This window comes from Mobula birostris, chromosome 7, assembly GCF_030028105.1.
Source record: "Mobula birostris isolate sMobBir1 chromosome 7, sMobBir1.hap1, whole genome shotgun sequence".
Taxonomy (NCBI): domain Eukaryota; kingdom Metazoa; phylum Chordata; class Chondrichthyes; order Myliobatiformes; family Myliobatidae; genus Mobula; species Mobula birostris.
Window position 1 is genome coordinate 98,429,575 of NC_092376.1, and position 21,562 is coordinate 98,451,136.

The following is a 21,562-nucleotide window of genomic DNA, read 5'->3' on the forward strand; positions in this document are numbered from 1 at the left end:
ATCTATATCCCTCTATTCCCTGCCTGTTCTTATTCCTGTCAAAATGCCTTTTTAACCTTGCTACCCTATCAATATTCACCACTTTCCCTGGCAGCATGTTCCAGGAACATACCACTCTGTGTTTTCTTTAATTAATTAATTAAACCTCCTATAAATTTTCTTTCTCTCACGATAAGGTTATATCCTGTATTTGACATTTCCACCCTTCAAATCAGGAGAATAAGTGCTGTGGTGACTGAGCAGCAGTGAGAGCAGTGCGTTTGAGTACATCAGGGCCAGCAGAAGGAATGAGACCTTAAGACAAAGGAGCTGAATTAGGCCATTCGATCTATCGAGGTTACTCCAGCATTCTACCATGGTTTATGGATTATCTCTCTGAACCCCATTCTCCTGCTTTCTCCCCATAACGTTTGACACCCTGACTAATCAAGAACCTATCACCTTCCACTTTAAATATACTCAATGACATGGCCTCCACAATGAATTTCACAGATTCCCCGCCCTCTGGCTAAGGTAATTGTTTTTCATTTCTGTTCTAAAGGGATATTGCTTTGTTAGAGTCCTAGAACACTACAGCACGAAGCAGGACCTTCAGATCATGTAGTCCATTCTGAGACATGTCTACTGTCATTGAGCTGCACCCAGACTATAGTCCTCCATACCCCTCCCATCCATGAACAAATTCAAATTTCTCTTAAACATTGAAATCAAACCACTTACGCTGGCAACTCATTCCACACTCTCACCACCTTCTGGGTGAAGAAGTTCACCCTTATGTTCCACGTAAACTTTCCAACTTTAACTCTTAACTCTTGATCTCTAGTTCTAGTTCTACCTCAGTGGAAAAGGCCTGCTTGCATTTACCCTATCTATAGCTCACGTAATTTTGTACATCTCCATTAAATCTCTCCTCAATCTTTAGGGTTCCAGGGAATAAAGTCCGAACGTATTCAGACTTTCCTTATAACTCAGGTCCTCAAGTCCTGGCAACATCCTTGTAAATTTTCTCCGCACACTTTCATGTAAATAGGTGACAAGAACTGCACATAATACTCCAACTTAGGCCTCACCAATATCTTGTACAATTTCAATGTAATATCCGATCTCCTGTACTCAATATATTGATTTAAAAAGGCCAATATGCCAAAGGCTTTCTTTCTGACCCTATCTACCTGTGACACCACTTTAAAAGAATTATGTATCTGTATTCTCAGATACCTCTGTTCTAATGCACTCAGTGCCCTACTGCTCACTGTCTAAGGCCAACCCTGGTCGGTTCCCACAGAGTGCAATATCACTCCCTTGACTGCAGTAAATTACATCAAGCATTTCCAGATCCCACTGCAAGTTTCGATACTCTTCCTTGTTGTCCACTACACGAACAAACTTGGTGTTATTCACAGATTTGCTAATCCAGTTTATCAAATTATCATCCAGATTGTTGATATAGATAACGAACAACAACAGAACCAGTATCAGTCCCTATGGCACATCACTAATCACAAGCCTCCAGTTGGAGACACAACCATGTACTACTACTCCTTGGCTTCTTTTGCAAAGCCAATGTCTAATCCAATTTACTATCTCATCTTGAATGCCAAGCAACTGAACCTTCTGAACCAACCTCCCATGTGGGACCTTGTCAAAGGACTTGCTAAAGTCCATGAAGGCAACATCCACTACCTTGTCTTCATTAACTTTCCAAGTAACTTCCTTGAGAAACTCTATAAGATTGGTTAGGCATGACCTACCATACAAAAAGCCATGTTAAGGTTTTATAAGGTACTGGTGAGGCCTCACCTTGAGTATTGTGGACAGTTTTGTGCCCCTCATCTTAGAAAAGATGTGTTGGCATTGGAGAAGGTCCAGAGGAGGTTCACAAGGATGATTCCAGGAATGAAAGGGTTATCCTACGAGGAACATTTGATGGCTCTGGGTCTGTACTCACTGGAATTCAGAAGGACGAGGCAAGATCTCATTGAAACTTTTCGAATGTTGAAAGGCCTAGACAGAGTAGAGGTGGAAAGGATGTGTCCCGTGGTGGGAGAGCCTAGGACAAGAGGGCACAGCCTCAGGATAGAGGGGTGCCTTTTCGAAACACAGATGTGGAGAAATTTCTTTAGGGGTGAAATTTGTGGAATATGTTGCCACAGGCAGCTGTGGAGGCCAGGTCACTGGATGTACTTAAGGCACAGATTGATAGGTTCTTCATTGGACATGGCATCAAAGTTTACAGGGAGAAAGCCCAGAACTGGGATTGAGAAGGAGATAGAAAAAAAGATCAGCCATGATTGAATGGCAGAGCAGACTTGATGGGCCAGATGGCCTAATTCAGCTCCTATGTCATATGGCCTTGACTATTCAAATACTTACATATCCCATTCCTTAGAATACCTTCCAATAGCTTTCCCACTACTGATGTCAGGCTCACCAGCTTATAAATTCCCAATTTATTCTTAGACCATTTCTTAAACAACAGAACAACATTGGATCTCCTCCAATCCTCCAGCACCTTGCCCATGACTAAGATGATGACAGCCCCCATAATTTCTGCACAAGCCACCCACGGGGTCCGAGGAAACACCTTGTCAAGTCCTCTGAATTTATCCACCCTGATTTGCCTCAATTCAGCAAACAATACCACCTCTGAAATGTATATATGGTCCATGACCTTGCCACTGCTTTGCCTCACTTCTATAGACTATGTAACATCCCCTGTGTAAATTCAGATGCAAGAAGTCCATTTAAGATCTACCAGATCTCTTTCAGCACTATGCATAGATTACCACTCTGATTGTTCAGAGGACTAATTTTGTCCCTTGCTATCTGCTATCCTATTTGTCTTAATATATCCATAAGTGCATTTAGGATTCGCATTCAGCTTGTCTGCTAGAGCTTGCTCATGCATTCTTTTAGCCCTCCTGATTTCCTTGTTAAGTGGTCTCTTGCATTTCTTGTGCTCTTCAAGAATTTCATTTGTTCTTACCTGCCTGTACCTTTTATGAGCCGCCTCCTTTTCCTTAATATGGGCCTCGACCTCGCTCAGAAACCCAAGGTTCTCTGATATTCCATCTGGGTAGCATCCAACCTGATGGCATAAACACTGACTTCTCTAATTTTCGCTAATGCCCCACCTCCCCCTCGTACCCCATCCGTTATTTATTTATATACACACATTCTTTCTCTCACTCTCCTTTTTCTCCCTCTGTCCCTCTGACTATACCCCTTGCACATCCTCTGGGTTACCCTCCCCCCCCATCTTTCTCCCTAGGCCTCCTGTCCCATGATCCTCTCAAATCCCCTTTGCTAATCACCTGTCCAGCTCTTGGCTCTATCCCTCCCCCTCATGTCTTCTCCTATCATTTTGGATCCCCCCCCTCCCCCTCCCATTTTCAAATCTCTTACTAACTCTTCCTTCAGTTAGTCCTGATGAAGGGTCTCGGCCTGAAACGTCGACTGTACCTCTTCCTAGAGATGCTGCCTGTCCTGCTGCGTTCACCAGCAACTTTGATGTGTGTTGTTCTCTGAACCTATTATCCTTGCCTTTTATTCTGACAGATACATACAAACTATGTACTCTCAAAATTTAATTTTTGAAGGCCTCCCACTTACCAAGTAGACCTTTGCCAGAATACATGTCCCAATCCACACTTGCCAAATCCTTTCTAATATTCTGAGGCTGTGCACCCTGGTCCTAGACCCTCCCACTATAGGAAACATTCTTTCTAAAATAATTCTATCTCAGGCTTTCAATATATGATAGGTTTCAATGAGTTCTCCCCCCCCCAACATTCTTCTAGACTCCAGTGAATACAGGCCCAGAGCCATCACCGCTCATACTTTAACTCTTTCAATCCCAGAATCATTCTCCTGAACCTCCTCTGGAATGGAGGTCATGAGGCAGTTTTAGTTAGAGATAAACAATGCAAGTGTGGAGATGCAGTGAGAGATTGCTCACTTAAGAGGATTGAGAGAGTAGAATGAGGATTGTAGAACATCCATTGGAAGCAGAAAGAGGTAGTGGGAATATTGAGAGGTTACCGGGTGTGGAGAAAGATGGCAGAAAGATGGATTTCAGAAGAAACAGTTGTAGGAGTAGATTAGCTCATCTTTTAATAGCTGATCTTTGACCGAAATACTAGTTTCTGCAATATCTCTAAATTCATTGCAAATCTAGCTGTGTACATACATCTACTGATGCCTTTGGACACACCTTCAGTGATGTTCTTGGAATCATCGGGTGTTTCGGGTCTTTCAAAATCATACACCCTCCTCCAGGTGACCCAGCCAGGGCTGATCAGACTCGAGCTTGTGTCCAGATGGCTAGATACTTATGGCTTCATGGCTCCCTTCTTTTGAGCCACAGCCATCTTGAGGCCGTCTCTGCCGCATCGGTGGTACTGCGGATGGTTCTCCTCTTCCTCTGTCCCTCGATGCCCAAATTGCTGAAGGCTCTAGCTAAGGAACGGGCTGCAAATCTCCTACAACCATCCTCCACTGGGAGACACCTCGCTCTCCATCCAGCCTGCTGACAGTTGCTGACCAGTACTGCGTACTTGGAGAGCTTCCTTTCAAAGGCCTCTCCCAAGCGATCTTCCCATGGGACTGTCAGCTCCAGCAGCACCACTTGCTTAGTAGACTCAGACACTAGGACAATGTCTGGTCGCAGGGTGGTGGCTGCGATATGGTTGGGGAACTTCAGCTGCCGTTCGAGGTCCACCAACAGCTGCCAGTCCCTTGCAGAGGTCAGAATGCCTGCAGATGTTCTTTTGGCAGGTATTGGCTGCTCCCCAGCTCTGACAAAGGCAATGGTCTGCTTGGAGGGTCGGGACTGCTTTGCCCACTCAACTTCTGCGCTGACGGCTTCAGCGATGGTCTTCAGGACCTGATCATGCCTCCACCTGTACCGCCCCTCACCAAGTGCCCTTGCACAGCCGCTGAGGATGTGCTCCAGGGTTCCTCGCTTGGAGCACAGTGGGCACGCAGATGACTCTGCCTTGCCCCATGTGTGCAGGTTTGATGGGCTTGGAAGCACATCCTACACTGCCTGGATGAGAAATTGGATGCGGTGTGGTTCGGCTTTCCAAAGATCAGCCCAGGTCACTTTCCTCTCAACCGCATTCTCCCATCTTGCTCCATTCCCACCACCTTGCAGGCTCTCATCTCCTCCACTACTGCTCTCACCTCCTCCTGAACTAGACGATGCCTTTCCTTTCCTCTGGTGTCCATCTGGGGAGTTGGAAAGGATCCTAGCCCAGCTCGGCCTCGTGTGACCACACCCACCAGCCTCCTGTGACGCAGCCTTGCCTCTGCTTCCCGAACAGCTTCCTCTGCCCTCCACTCCCTGCCAGTCCTCACCTGGATCCCTGCTCTAGCCACCTTCGGGTCACTTGAGTCCCTATACTGTATCACTTCTCTGGCTCATGTTACCTTGAATTCTTCCTCCAAGGATTTGAAGGGCAGTTGCAGTTTGTTGTGGTGTCCATAGAGTGCGATACTGCTCAGGCTCTTTGGCAGCCCCAGCCATCTCCTGAGGTGGCTGCTAACCCTCCTGTCTAAGGTTTCGACTGTCGAGATCGGAACTGTATAGATGAGGAGGGGCCACAGGATTCTGGGAAGAATGCCATTCTGATACACCCAGGCTTTAAACTTCCCAGGTAGGCCAGACTTGTCCACAGATTTCAGGCAGCCATCCAACTTGGTACAGGTCACCTGAATGGATGTCATTTCCCTTACAGAGCTGTCAAAAACCTTGCCTAAGCTGTTGACTGGCTTTTCTGTGATGGTTGGAATGGCCGTGCCTGCAATGCTGAACCGGAACTTGTTCTCCACCTTCCCTTTCCTCAGCACCATCGATCTTGATTTGACTGGTTTGAAATGCATCCAGGCCCACTCCACCAGCTTTTCGAGTCTCTGCAGAATCCACCGGCAGCCTGGGACTGATTCTGTGGTGACTGTGAGGTCATCCATGAATGCCCTGATAGGTGGTTGCCATTGAGCAGAATTCATTCTGGGCCCTCTGCACTCTGGTTCAGCAGACTTAGTGAGCATGTTCATGGCTAGGGAAAACAGTGTCACTGAGAGAGTGCACCCTGTGATGATGCCGATCTCCACCTTGTGCCAGGTTGCTCCTGAAGAGGCCCTCATCCTGAAGTTGCTGTAATAATCAGCGATAAGGTCTCTATTCTGCTGGGGACATGATATTTGGTCAGTGTGAGCTGCACCAGCTTGTACGGAATGGAGCCATATGCATTTGCCAGGTCGAGCCACAACACTGACAGGTTGCCCTTGTTCTCTCTGGCCTCCCTGATGAGCTGTGCCACCACACCGATGTGCTTCAGACAGCCCGGCATCCCTGAAATGCCACCCTTCTGGACTGATGTATCAATATAGGTGTTCCTTGCTAGGTAGGTGCACAGCCGATTGGAAACGGCACTGAAGAAGATCTTCGCCTTGACACACAGCAGGGAGATGATGTGAAACTGGTCTATCTGGGTGGCATTTTCCTCCTTTGGGATCCACACCCCTTCAGCCCTCTCCACTGTTCTGGGATCTTCCCCCTTCTCCAGAAGATTCTCAGGATCTTCCATAGACGCAGCAGGAGTTTGGGGCAGTTCTTGTACACTTTGTACAAGGTGCTGCTTGGTCCTGGAGCCGAGCTTGCCCTTGCTTTGCGGACGACCTCTCTGACTTCCTTTAGTTGCAGCTTTGACATGTCGAACTGCACATCCAGTTCAAGTGGGTCTATTAGGATGTCGCACTCTCCCAACTCCTGCTCCCTTTTAGGATCATTGTATATCTTCTTCAGATGTTGGTCTATGTCTTACTGCGAACAGGCCAGTCTGCCCCAGCAACTCCTTGGTGAACTTGAAAGGGTTGGCGATAAAGGCAGCACATTTTCAGGCCCTTTCACGACGCCGCCTCCGATGCCACTCTGCCTGGCGGAGGACTCTGATCTTCTTTCGTAGTATGCACACCATCTGGGCTAAGCCAATGCGCTTCCCTTCTCCTGCCTCCTTGTATTGGGACGTCAGTGCTTTCATCTCCTGCCTGATGTTGTGGATCCTCAACACGCTTTGGTTCTTCGAGTAAGGTGTTTTCGAGCCTTCCTTCTCCTCTTCTCCGAATCGTTCAGCTGCGAAACTGACAATAACTGTTGTCATGGCTTGCAGCTTCCTATCAACCCCTCCCTTCGCCGTTGCCTCCAGAATTTGGTTGACATCTTCATCAAACTGCTTCGACAATGAAGTCATGTTAGCTGCAGGCCATTTGATCCGCCTCCTGTTAGACTTGATGTTAGAGGGATTAGTTTGCAACACTTGGAGGTTCTGGGCACTATGGGGTGACTCCGGGCCTGGCACCTCCTTCGTCTCATAGTCATATTTTATTGATCCCTGGGGAAATTGGTTTTCGTTACAGTTGCACCATAAATAATTAAATAGTAATAAAACCATAATTAAATAGTAATATGTAAGTTATGCCAGGGAATAAGTCCAGGACTAGCCTATTAGCTCCAGGGTGTCTGACCCTCCAAGGGAGGAGTTGTAAAGTTTGATGGCCACAGGCAGGAATGGCTTCCTATGATGTTCTGTGTTGCATCTCGGTGGAATGAGTCTCTGGCTGAATGTACTCCTGTGCCCAACCAATACATTATGTAGTGGATGGGAGACATTGACCAAGATGGCATGCAACTTGGACAGCATCCTCTTTTCAGACACCACCGTCAAGAGAGTCCAGTTCCATCCCCACAACATCACTGGCCTTACGAATGAGTTTGTTGATTTTGTTGGTGTCTGCTACCCTCAGCCTGCTGCCCCAGCACACAACAGCAAACATGATCGCACTGGCCACCACAGACTTGTAGAACATCCTCAGCATTGTCCGACAGAAGTTAAAGGACCTCAGTCTCCTCAGGAAATAGAGACGGCTCTGACCCTTCTTGTAGACAGCCTCAGTGTTCTTTGACCAGTCCAGTTTATTGTCAATTCATATCCCCAGGTATTTGTAATCCTCCACCATGTCCACACTGACTCCCTGGATGGAAACATCAGGTCTACCACCAGCTCCTTAGTCTTTTTCACATTAAGCTGCAGATAATTCTGCTCACACCATGTGACAAAGTTTCCTACCGTAGCCCTGTACTCAGCCTCATCTCCCTTGCTGATGCATCCAACTATGGCAGAGTCATCAGAAAACTTCTGAAGATGACAAGACTCTGTGCAGTAGTTGAAGTCCGAGGTGTAAATGGTGAAGAGAAAGGGAGATAAGACAGTCCCCTGTGCAGCCCCAGTGCTGCTGATCACTTTGTCCGACACACAATGTTGCAAGCACATGTACTGTGGTCTGCCAGTCAGGTAATCAAGAATCCATGACACCAGGAAAGCATCCACCTGCATCGCTGTCAGCTTCTCCCCCAGCAGAGCGGGGCGGATGGTGTTGAACACACTGGAGAAGTCAAAAAACATGACCCTCACAGTGCTCGCTGGCTTGTCCAGGTGGGCGTAGACACAGTTCAGCAGGTAGACCGATGGCATCCTCAACTCCTAGTCGGGGCTGGTAGGCGAACTGGAGGGGATCTAAGTGTGGCCTAACCATAGGCCAGAGCAGCTCCAGAACAAGTCTCTCCAGGGTCTTCATGATGTGGGAGGTCAATGCCACCGGCCTGTAGTCATTGAGGTCGCTAGGGCGCGGCGTCTTCGGCACAGGGACGAGGCAGGACGTCTTTCCCAGTACAGGGACTCCCCGGAGCCTCAGGCTTAGGTTGAAGACATGGCGAAGTACTCCACATAGCTGAGGGGCACAGGCTTTGAGCACCCTGGTACTGACACCATCCGGTCCTGCAGCCTCGCTTGGGTTGAGACGTTTCAGCTGTCTTCTCACCTGTTCAGCTGTGAAGCCCACCGTGGTGGTTTCGTGTGGGGAAAGGGTATAGTCATGAGAGCAGGGTGGGGGACTGTGAGGAGGGGTAGGAGGGGAGAGTGGAATATGTGTTGGTTGGGGGCCGACAACAGGTGAATCATGTGGGGGATGGGCAGGGGCCACAATGTCAAATCTGTTAAAGAACAGGTTAAGTTCGTTGGCCCTGTCCACACTGCCTTCAGCTCCTCTGTTGCTAGTTTGCCGGAACCCAGTGATCGTCCTCATCCCACTCCAGACCTCTCTCATGTTGTTCTGCTGGAGTTTCTACTCAAGCTTCCTCCTATACCTGTCTTTAGCCTCCCTGATCCTGGCTTTCAGGTCCCTCTGTATTGCCCTCAGCTCCTCCCTATTTCCATCTCTAAACACCCTCTTTTTAGCGTTCAGGATGTCCTTAACGTCCTTTGTTATCCATGGCTTATTATTTGAATAACAAAGGACAGTTCTTGTTGGACCATTGCAGTCCACACAGAAGTTGATGTAATCAGTGATGCACTCTGTGAGCCCATCAATATCCTCTCCATGTGGCTCGCAGAGTGCCTGCCAGTCTGTCACCTCAAAACAACCCTGGAGCACCTCATAAGCCTCCTCCGACCATTTCCTCACTGTCCTCGAGGTTGCAGGTTTACTCTTCACCAGAGGCACGTAGCAGGGTTTTAGATTCAAGCCACCATCGTTCTTGCAAAATAAACTGCTGTAGCTGGAAATCTAAAATAAAACTTTGGAAAATTCTCAGCAGGCCTGTCTGTATCCATGGGAAGAGAAATACAACTAATATAACTCGATATTTATTGATTCCCTTGGCATCCAGAAATCTATCAATCTTTGTTTTGAATAATTTAATAACTGACCTTCCACAATCCTCTGGGACAGGTCATTCCAAGAATTGAACACTCTGTGAAAATGTTTCTCCTCATTTTTGTCCAAAATCCTTATTCCAAGACTATGATCCAGCTTCAAGTCTTCACAAAAATCAAAACATTATCCCTGCATGTAGCCTGTAAAGCTTTTAAGATCCTTGTAAGTATCAATGAGGTCAGCCCTCATTCTTCTATTCTTAGGAAATATGAACATACCCTACCTAACTATTCCTCACTCAGCAACTCCTTGAAGCAGCCATGTGAATGAATGTATGCTATATTTGTTCTATGGTTAGTATACCTCTCTTAGCCAAACAGCCCAAAATTGTGCGGATGAGGCCTGTTCTGCTTGATATAAATTATGTTGTGCAATGGGTAAAATCTTGTTGTGACCATCCTATCAGTTTCTGAGCAGGGAATTGGGATGCTCTTGTAGTGTGAATGCTGCATTATAAAGCTGTGGAATCAGGAATGGTACCAAGTTGAGCAAAGATGGAAATCTGTGATCATAAAGAAGGGTGGGAAGAATACTGACTTTGGCAGGGTAAGTGACAAACTCATCCTCCTAGCTACACTAGTATTATTGCCTTGTATTTCTATTTGCTTGAGATACCTCATTGACCTTGTTCGAATAAACTGTATGTTTCAGCTTGGATCATCAGGACGACCTTGCATTTGCTAAAAACTCTGACTTGCATGAATACATCAATTACTTCTACCGGCATGAGACATTGCGTGCTTGTTACTTTTCCTTCCCCAGAATCTGGACAGATTGGTGTCAGTGAGATCAGGGGATGATGGACCCCAATAATTATTTAACTCCTGTCCTCCTAAATGGACACAGAATAGTGTGTACTGTTCAAGGGTTCCTCTTTCAGCATCAAGGTTGGGAAATCAAAGTACTTTTAACAGAAGCTGTGCAGTTTTATCAGGATTAATATAAAGCACAATGCCTTATTAAAGTGAATCTGACCTCTGCAGATGACCTTTGACTGAAAAGCTGTAGTTCAGACAGGAATGAAAAATCAATCCGTTTTCCCTCTGGACTTGACACCTTGTACTACAATATCTGGGCATTAGAATTTCAAAGGTAGATGGACAGAAAGAGACAAGTACACAATGCAAGTTAAAACCAGAAGTTGGAAATTAATATACTGTGAAACTCTTACTGATTAGTCCTTCAGTGGCAGAAGTAGGTCTGAAATTAGAGCCTATCTGTAACTTTTATTTACTAAATAACTTGATGAGTATTTCAATCTTCCCAATATATTTTTGAGTAATTTCTTTTGTTGCCATATTTATTTTGCAACTTTACCTCTTCGGGAAAAAGCTCTTTTTTTCTTCTCTTTTGTTGATCTCCTGACACAACTGATGAATCTGCCTGTAAGACAGAAAATGGAACATGTGTAAACGATTGAACTAGATAACAGAGATTATCATTCCTGCGTCATATAAAACACAAGTTCTCCAATTTATTGAAATAATTTAAAAACCTTTGTAAATATCCTAGTGTATTTAATATTTCAGTAATATTGTAAATGTATTATTTAAGCATTCTTTTTTGTTTACAAAATTTATTAAGGGTTATATAAGTATGTAACTGTTATGAGGTCACCACGTCATAAGTGAGCATCTCACTGAGTAAAAACTAAGTATTGCGGGCTCCCATGTTCTCCTTTCAATTAGTTTCTGAGTTACAAAGTATAACAATGGCAATGAACCTAAGATGACTGCCTACCTGTTGAAGGGCAGCATAATTTTTTCCAGAAGGGAAAGGAGATATTTGAGTTTTAAAAAAGCAGAAAACAGATGGAATTCACAGGTTCATAAACAGTGAGTCATCATCATCATCATCATCATCAGGTGCATGCCCAGTTTGAGCTTTGACTGCCATGGCCCACACACTCCTGTTTCAGGTCAAGTGGATCAATTCATTGGTATTCATTTCCAATTCTCTGGCTGCTGTCTCCATCATCATTTGTCTTTGTCTTCCTCTTTCTTCCCTCCAATCTTTCCCATAATTACTGTGCATTCTAACTCCTCTTTCCTAATCACATGTCCAATGAAGTTACATTGCCTTTTCATGATCTCATACATTATTCCTCTTTTTGTGTTTGCTCTGTTCATGACATCCTCGTTAGATATTTGTTTCATCCATGATATTCTTTGCATCCTCCTCAAAAACCACATCTCTGCTGCTTCGTTTCCTCATGTTACTAGATATTGTCCAACATTCTGAGCCATATAACATAACTGGATAAACATAACATTTCAGTACACTGAGGCGGGTTGTCATGCCTAGTTTAGTATTGGTCACTATACCCTTCATTTTTGTTAAGGTGTCTATTCTTCTTTTAACGTCCAAGTCGCACCTGCCATCTGATGTCACCCAGCTTCTTAAGTAGCAAAAGTTCTGTACTTGTTTTCTGTCTTCCCCGTTTATTCTCAGCCTGCAGATAGGATTCTCCTTCTTTTTGGATATCACCATACATTCTGTCTTTTTGCAATTGATAGATAGACCCATTTTTGGACTTTCTTCAACAATTATATCAATTAAGTTTTGTAGTTCTTCCTCCGTACTTGCAATTAACCACCAACTTTGATTCCCAAGATGTCTCTTATTTTTTGTAATATTGTCTCACTGTATACATTAAATAAATCGGGGGAGAAAATATACCCTTGTCTATCGCCACTCCTGATTTTTGTAAACTGACTCACTTCCCCATCTATTCTTACTGCGGCAGCTGGTTCCCAGTACAGATTTCTGATTAGGCGGAGGTCTTTTGAATCTAGATCTAGAGTTTTTGTAGTATTTCAAATAACTTATTGTGCTTCACTTTATCAAATGCTTTTGTGTAGTCGATAAAACAAACAATTCTTTTCGCACTTGAATAGCTCGTTCTGATAGTATCCTTAACATCAGTATTGCATTTCTTGTACCTTTGTCTCACAAAACCACATTGTTCTTTGCCTATTTCAGCTTGTATCTTACTTTTAGCTCTTGTGATCAAAATTCTTATAAGTATCTTGGTGATATGACTCATTAAACTTATGGTCCTATGTAATTCACATTCTATTGCTCCAAGTTTCTTAGGAAGAGTGATAAATACTGATTTTTTTCATCTCTTCTGGTATTATTCCAGTCTCATAAATGTCATTAGTTAAATCAGTAAGTTTTTCAATTCCATAATCTTCAAGGGCGATAATTTGTTCTATTACAAATTCATCAGGACCTGCTGCCTTTCCTCTCTTCACCTTATTTATTGCATTACGAACTTCAGATTTTAAAATACTTGGACCTTCAATGTTTTTCTTAATTTCTGTTTTTTTGCCTCGATTATCTTCAAATAATTCCTCAATATACTCAGTCCATCTGTTCATAATCTCATCTTTTTTTCATGATAATGGAACCATCCTTTGCTTTCAAACATCCACCTGAAGAACAGAGGAGCTTTTTACTAGTGATATTCTTGATTTGTTGATGTATCCTTTTTGAATCAGTAATAGGGATTCTTTCTACTTGCTCACATTCCTGGTTTAACCATTCTTCTTTGGCTTTTTGACATAAGCTTTTAACTTTTTTAATCTAAGGATTTATATTCTATAGGATTTGCTTTCTTCTGTCTCCTTTCTCCCATTAGATTTTTTTAAATATAATTTTTATTGAGTTTTCAAAGTGAATACAAGAGAACAAAAATATCTACCCTCTACCCTCCCCCCTCCCCCCCCCGATATATACTACTACCTAAAGAGAAAAGAAAAAAAAGAGGAAAAAAAAAGAAGGACGGCCAGAATATTGGAAGGTTTCCACGTGCTCTACGGGATTAAAAATAAATTTAATACATATTTGTTACTTTCCCCAAGGAACCAAGATCTTTATCATATCTAAAACATTACTTAGCTTCTCAACTCTCATAGTTCCCTGGGGAATCTCTTTGAACTTCACCATGTTGCTATGTGTTTCCCTCCCAATCATCCAGGCAAAAAGAAAAAATAGATAAAATACAACAAAGGAAAAAACAAAATACCCCCCCCCCACTAATGTTGTGAATGAAAAGATACACAACACTACCCTCCTCCATTTTGCGGGCCGTGGCTATTGCCACGCTTGCACACATGAATAATGTAGCGATTGGTCAGTATTTCTTCCAGCTTCCCCGTAACAAAAAATTGTGTATATATATATATATATATATAAAAGAAATTAATGTCATTATTCCCAGCTAGTATTCCTCAAATTTTAACCTTTCTTCCCCCCCATATAATTAATAATATATTTATATATTCATCCGCCTAAAAATCCAACAGGCCTATTCCTTGAATCCAGTCTTCATCTTCAATCCATCTCGCTCCCCTGGGTTTGTTCTTGTATCTGGTGAATATTCAAAGAATCTTGCACAAACTCCTCCGTTTTCCGGTAATTGTCAAAACATCTTTTTTCTCCACCAGCCAAAAAAATCTTCAAGGTTGCAGGATAACGCAATATAAATTGATAACCGTGATCCCATAGGGCTTTTTTCACTGGATTAAATTTCTTCCTTCTCTTCAAAAGTTCATAACTTCTGTCAAGGTAGAAAAAAATTTTCTTCCCTTCTATCATCAGTGGCCCTTTTCTCTTCTTGGTAGCTTGGACAGCCGCCTATAGAGTCCTTTCTTTGTCTTGAAATCTTAAGAATTTTATTAAAATTGATCGTGGATATTGGCCATCTTGTGGTTTTGGTCTTAGAGCTCTATGTACCCAGTCAATTTCAATTGATTGGTCTTCCCCTTTCATTTGCAAGGTTTTCGGGATCCATCTTTGAAAAAATTCTATTGGATTATCTCCCTGTATACCTTCTTTAAGACCAACAATTTTAATATTATTACGTCTACTGAAATTTTCCAAAATGTCCACTTTCTCCAAGAGTCAATTTCTTTCCGTATTCCAGAAAAGCACATCATTTTCTGTTTTTTCCACTCTATCGTTAATATGCTCCATTGTTCTTTCCATCTTCTGAAGTTTCTTATCCATTTTATCCTGTCTTTTCATAGCTTTATCATAGCACATCTTCACGTCTCTAAGCTCTGTTCCTAATTTTCTTAGTTCAGCCGTTAATTGCAATAAAGCCTCTCTTATGTCTCCATCGTCTCCTTTACTTCCAGTCTCTTCCAGTTCTTCCTCCTCTTCTTCATCTGTATTCTCTGCGGTATCCAATTCTGACTCTGAGTCACTTTCAGTTGCAGTGGCCGTCGGTTCTTGTAGTTTAAGTTGTGTCAATTTGCGCATGCATACTTCTTTGCGCAGGCGCATTTCCGGCATCTTCCGAGAGACCGCTACTGCCGCCATTGCTCCCTGTTTTTCTACGCCAGAGATAAAATGCATCTCCTCCGAAGGAGATCCAACCTGAATCCGAGGCTCCATCGCTGCAGTAGGCCCTTTTTTCTTCCCATCTCGCGGCGACTCCACAACAACTGACTTCTTCTGTTGCGGTTTACGAGGCATATCGTAGAATAGTCTTACGAAGTTTATAAGTAGTTTTCGGAAAGTATTTATTAACTTTACTTTGTTTAAACGGTACTTTGCTGATTTTTTACGGGAGAGCTGGATTTACACGTCTCAATCCCATGTCATCATGTGACGCCCCCTTCCATCAGATTTTTGATTTCATGCATTTATTCTTTGTGCTTTTTTTATTTTTTAGGAATCATTGACTTAGCTGATTCTACCAAGGTATCCTTTAGAGTTAAATTTCATTTCTACATGATTGCTATCATCTTCAACAGATTCTATTTCTAGACTTCGAAATCTATTCCTTACTTCAATTGTAAATTTTTGTCTTAAGCTTTCTTTAATTAATTGTAAGTAGTCAAGGGATTATTCAGGTTTTTGCTTCTTTCGTTTTTTAAGTTTTACTTTTACATGACATACTAGTGGGTTATGGTCACTATTACAGTCTGCACCTGGATATGTTTTGCATTGAGTCACTGAGTTTCTAAATCTTTGGTTTATAGTAATAAAGTCAATTTGATTTAAACAGTGAGTACTGGGTGATAATATTTTTTTTAAAAAACAGAAATGGCTGGCTACATCGGAAAGATAGACACATTTGATTGCACAACAGATAACTAGATGATTTGTAGTGAATGAATTGAGCAATATTTTCATAAAATGAAATGGCCAATGAAGAGTGAGTGCCTGTGCTAAATTGGTGGAAGATCATACAGTTTGCTTAGAAGTTTAACTGTTCCAACCTAACCAGCTAAAATAAGCTTTGATGATATCATGAATATAATACAGAAGCATTTATAACCAAAACCATTGCTGATTGCAGGACACTTTAGATTTCATAAGCTGAGTCAAAAGGAAGGGGAATCCATTTCAGCATATGTGGTTGAATTGAAGAAAGTGTACGAGCATTGTCAGTTCAGTGATGGGCTGAATGATGCACTGAGAGATCATTCAGTTTGTAGAATCTTACAAAGAAGCAATCAAAAATGGCTCCTAACTGAAGCACAACTCACATTTAAAAGAGCACCTGAAATTACTTTATAAATGGAAAAAAGCAGCCAGAAACACAATTGAGTTGTAGTCAGGAATGAAACTGAGCATGAACAAAATTGTAACGTCTAAACAGAAACCTGCCTGGCTGAACAAATTGTGTTACTTTGTGGTAGAGTCTCACGTACACCAGACTTATGTTGATTTAAAGGCAAAACTTGCAGAAATGCAACAAAGTGGAACACATATACAGTGTGTCAGGCAGACAAAAATAAATCGATTGCACAGGGAAGAAAAAAAATTAAAAATCAAGACAACTTTTTAAAAGAGCACTAACCTGCTTGCTGTTGATGAAAAATCTGATGATGAGAGTGACAGACAACTGCTTAGCCTCGAGACTTACAATGTGAAAACTAACAGGAGACAAGCAATATGGTTTACACCAGAAGTGAAAGGCAAATTAATTAAAATGGAATTGGACACTGGTTTGGCTGTTTCAGTCATTCCACAAAATGAATTTGTATGGCAGTTCAAAAATACTGAACTGATAACTGCAGGTAATCTACTAAGAACGTACACTGGTTAATTTCTGTGTGAATGACAAGAGTGAAATACGACAATCAACAAACCACATTGGGTTTGTATGTGGTAAAAACAGGAGGCCAACAATGTCGAGCCATTATTGGGTGAGAAAACTACAACTTGATTGGAGGTCCATCAATCATTTGCAAATCATATCCCCTGCAATAGAGTCAACTGAAAGCAAATTAAGAAAGGCGGTGGATAATGCCACTGCAATGTTCAGTAATGGCATTGGAATATTCAAGCATATCAAAGGTAAAATAGTGTTAAATGAAAATGCCACATCCAAGTTTTATAAAGTCCATCGAGTTACATATACCATCCATGATAAAGTGGCCAGTGAGCTAGATCACATGGAGGCTGAAGAAATTCTTTCCAATGTTGAGTGGAGCACATGTTCCAAGGAATAAAGTCCTAACCTATGTAATCTTTCATTATAACTCAGGGCCGCCAGACATGGCAACATCCTTGTAAATTTTCTCTGTGCTATTTCAACCCTATTTACATCTTTCCTGTAGGTAGGTGACCAAAACTTCACACAATATCTCAAATTAAACCTCTCCTACACCTTCAACATCACATCCCATCTCCTGTAGTCAATACATTGATTTATGAAGGTTAATGTGCCAAAAGTTTTCTAAATGTCACTGTGACACCACTTTCAATGAATTATGGACCTGTATTCAGGTGCGATAGTGGAAACGTGTGCATGGAGTTGGAGAAGGTACTGGAGGTACTTAATGAATACTTTGCTTCAGTATTCACCAAGGAAAAAGACCTTGGCAATTATGGGGATGACTTACAGCCGACTGAAATGCTTGAGCATATAGACGTTAAGAAAGAGGATATGCTGGAGCTTTTGAAAAGTATTAAGCTAGATAAGTCCCTGGGACCAGATGAGATATACCCCAGGCTACTGTGGGAAGTGAGGGAGGAGATTGCAGAGCCTCTGGTGATTATCTTGCATCATCAAAAAGAACGGGGAGGGTTGCAAATGTTGTTTCCTTGTTCAAGAAAGGGAGTAGAGATAACCTAGGAAATTATAATCCAGTGAGTCTGGCTTCAGTAGTGGGCAAGTTGTTGGAGAAGATCCTGAGAGGCAGGATTTATGAACATTTGGAGAGGTATAATCTGATTGGGAATAGTCAGCATGGCTTTGTCAAGGGTAGGTCGTGCCTTACGAGCCTGATTGACAATAGTAGTGGCATCCGTTAGTCTCGCGAGACCATGGATCTGCGCCTGGAAGGTCTTGCTTCAGTCTGTGTTAGAGCAGCGTCTGTTGTGGCTGTAGAGGCCCACACGGGAGTGACAGTCTCGGCTGCAGCGACTGCACTTGAAGGCGCTGTCCTTCAATGTTGTCTTGGTGCTGTTTTTCTGACGAGTGCGCTTTTCTTCAGCAGCAAGCCTCAGCTTCGCAATAGCTCAGACTGACAATAGACAATAGGTGCAGGAGTAGGCCATTCAGCCCTTTGAGTCAGCACCACCATTCACTGTGATCATTGCTGATCACCCACAATCAGAAACCTTTTCCTGCCTTCTCCCCATATCCCTTCACTCCGTGATCTTTAAGAGCTCTATCTAACTCTTTCTTGAAAGAATCCAGAGAATTGGCCTCCACTGCCTTCTGAGGCAGAGCATTCCACGGAACCACAACCTTCTGTGTGAAAAAGCTTTTCCTTAACTCCGTTCTAAATTGTCTACCCCTTATTCTTAAACTGTGGCCTCTGGTTCTGGACTCCCCCAACATCGGGAACATGTTTCCTGCCTCTAGCGTGTCCAATCCTTTAATAATCTTATATTTTCAATCAGATCCCCTCTCATCCTTCTAAATTCCAGAGTATACAACCCCAGTTGCTCCAATCTTTCAACATATGACAGTCCCACCATCCCAGGAATTAACCTCGTGAACCTACGCTGCACTCCCTCAATAGCTAGAACGTCCTTCCTCAAATTTGAAGACCAATACCTGTACACAATACTCCAGGTGTGGTCTCACCAGGGCCCTGTACAGCTGGTGAAGGCCCTTTTTGCTCCTATACTCAACTCTCCTTGAATTCTTTGAGGATGTAACAAAACACATCAATGAAGGTAGAGCAGTGGATGTAGTATATATGGATTGCAGTAAGGCATTTGATAAGGTTCCCCATGCGAAATTCATTCAGGAAGTAATGAGGCATAGGATCCAAGGAGACCTTGCTTTGTGGATTTAGTATTGGCTTGCCCACAGAAGGTAAAGAATGGTTGTAGATGGTTAGTATTGTGCATGGAGGTTGGTGACCAGATGTGTCCCACAGGGATCTGTTTTGGGAACCCTTTTTGTGATTTTTATAAATGACCTGGATGAGGAAGTAGAAGAGTGGTTTAGAAGAGTAGAAGTAGAAGTGTGCTGATGACACAGAAGTTGGGGATGTTGTGGATAGTCTGGAGGATTGGCAGAGGTCACAGCAGGGCATCAATAGGAAGCAGAACTGGGCTGAGAAGTGACAAATTGAGTTCAACCCAGATAAGTGTGAAGTGGTTTATTTTGGTAGGTCCAATTTGAAGACAGAATATAATATAACTGGTAAGACTCTTGGCAGTGTGGAGAATCTGAGAGATCTTGGGGTACGTGTCCATAGGACACTCAAAGCTGTGACACAAGTTGACAGTTTGTTTAAGAAGGCGAACGGCGCGTTGGCATTCACCAACTACTGGATTGACTTCAAGAGTCCTGAGCTAATGTTACAGCTATATAAGACTTCGATCAGACCCCACTTGGAGTACTGTGTTCAGTTCTGGTCACCTTACTACAGGAAGGATGTGGATACAATAGAGAGAGTGCAGAGGAGATTTACAAGAATGTTGCCTGGATTGGAGGGTGTACCTTATGAGAATAGGTTGAGCGTACTTGGCCTCTTCTTGGAGTGACAGGAGATGAGAGGTGACCTAACAAAGGTGCATAAAATGAAGAGGGGCATTGATGGTGTGGATAACTAGAAGCTCTTACCCAGGGCTGAAATGACTAACATGAGGGGGGCATAGTTTTACGGTGCTTGGAAATAGGTACCAAGGGAATGTCAGGGGTAAGTTTTCACACAGAGAGTGGTGGGTGCATGGAATGCACTGCCAGCAGCGGTGGTGGAAGTGGATATAATAAGGTCTTTTAAGAGCCTCTTAGATCGGTACATGGAGCTTAGAAAATTAGAGGGTTATGTGCTAGGGAAATCCTTGGCAGTCTCTAGAGTAGGTTACAGGGTAGGCACAATATTGTGGGCCAAAGGGTCTGTAATGTGCTGTAAATTTCTATGTTCTATAAGTATTCCCAGTTCCTTGGTTCTAAGGCACAGCTCATTTCCCTGCCATTCACTGTGTAAGACCGTTCCTGGTTGGTCCTACCGTAGGGTAACACCTCGCATTTGTCTGCATTAAATTCCATCTGCCACTTTTCAGCTCAATTTTCCAGCTGATCCACTGCAAGCCATGAAGGTCTTCCTTGCTGTCTACTGTACCTCACTCTTGGAGTCACCTGCAAATTTGCTGGTCCAGTTAACCATATTGTCATCCAGATCATTAATATAGATGACAAACAACAATGAACCCAGAGAGGCCACCATCTACTACTAATCTTTAACATTTTTCACCATGTCAATATCAATATCTAATCCAATTTACTCCCAAATCTTGAATACCGAGTAACTGAACCTCCTTGATCAGCTTCTCATGCGGTATCTTGTCAAATGCTAAAGACCACGTAGACAATATCCACTGCCCTGTTTCATCAATGTTCCTGGTAACAGTCTCGAAAAGCTCTATAGGATTGATTAGGTACAACCTGACACACATGAACCCATGCTGACTATCTTTAATCAGTCCATGTCTATCCAGATACTCATGTATCTAGCCCCTTCAAATCCCTTCCAATATCTATTCCACTACTGATGTCAGGCTTACCAACCTATAATTTCCTGGTTTACTTTTAAAGCTTTTTTAAACAGCAGAACAACATTGTCTATCCCCAAATCCTCTGGTACCTCACCTGTCACAAAGGATGACTTATATCAACTAGGGCCTCAGCAATTTCTGACATGTCTCGCACATGGTCTGAGGGAACACCTTATCAGGCCCAAGGGACTATCCACCCTGATCTGCCTCAAGACAAAGAAACACCTCCTCCTCTGTAATCTGTATCAGGTCCATGAGTTCACTTCTGCCTTGCCTCTCTTCTATAGACTCTATGTCTAACTTCCAAGTAAATACAGATGCAAAAAATCCATTTAAGATCTCCCTATCTCTTTTATTTCCGAGCATGGACTTCCAATCTGATCTTCCAGAGGAACGACTTTGTTCCTTGCAATCCTTTTCCTCTTAACTTGTCTGTAGAATCTCTTGGAATTCTCCTTCACCTTATCTGCTAGGGCAACCTCATGCCTTCTTTTAGACCTCCTGATTTCTTTCTTAAGTGTTCTCTTGCATTTTTTTTAGCATTTCATAAGCACCTCATCTGTCTATAGCAACAATGAACCTTTTTTTTTTCTTAACCTGGGCCTCATTATTTCTTGAAAAACAAGGTTCCCTACACCTGTTTTCTTTACCTTTTATTCTGACAGTCACATACAAGCTTTATGCTCTCAAAATTTCACTTTTGAAGACCTCTTTCTTGCTAAGTTCACCTTTGCCTGAAACTACCCTGCCCCAGTCCACACTTGACGGATACCTTCTGATACCATCATAATTGGCCTTTCCCCAA

The 21,562-nt window shown here is 42.9% G+C and overlaps 1 protein-coding gene across 1 annotated transcript in view; it reads right to left on the minus strand.

Annotated features, from left to right (window-relative positions):
* The window catches only part of lcp2a (lymphocyte cytosolic protein 2a), a 207,920-nt gene that overhangs the window by 108,356 nt on the left and 78,002 nt on the right, over window positions 1–21,562 (minus strand). Inside the window, exon 4 of the mRNA XM_072263528.1 lies at window positions 11,092–11,157. Within this exon, the coding sequence (XP_072119629.1) occupies window positions 11,092–11,157 (66 nt within the window). The remainder of the gene's footprint in view (window positions 1–11,091; window positions 11,158–21,562) is intronic.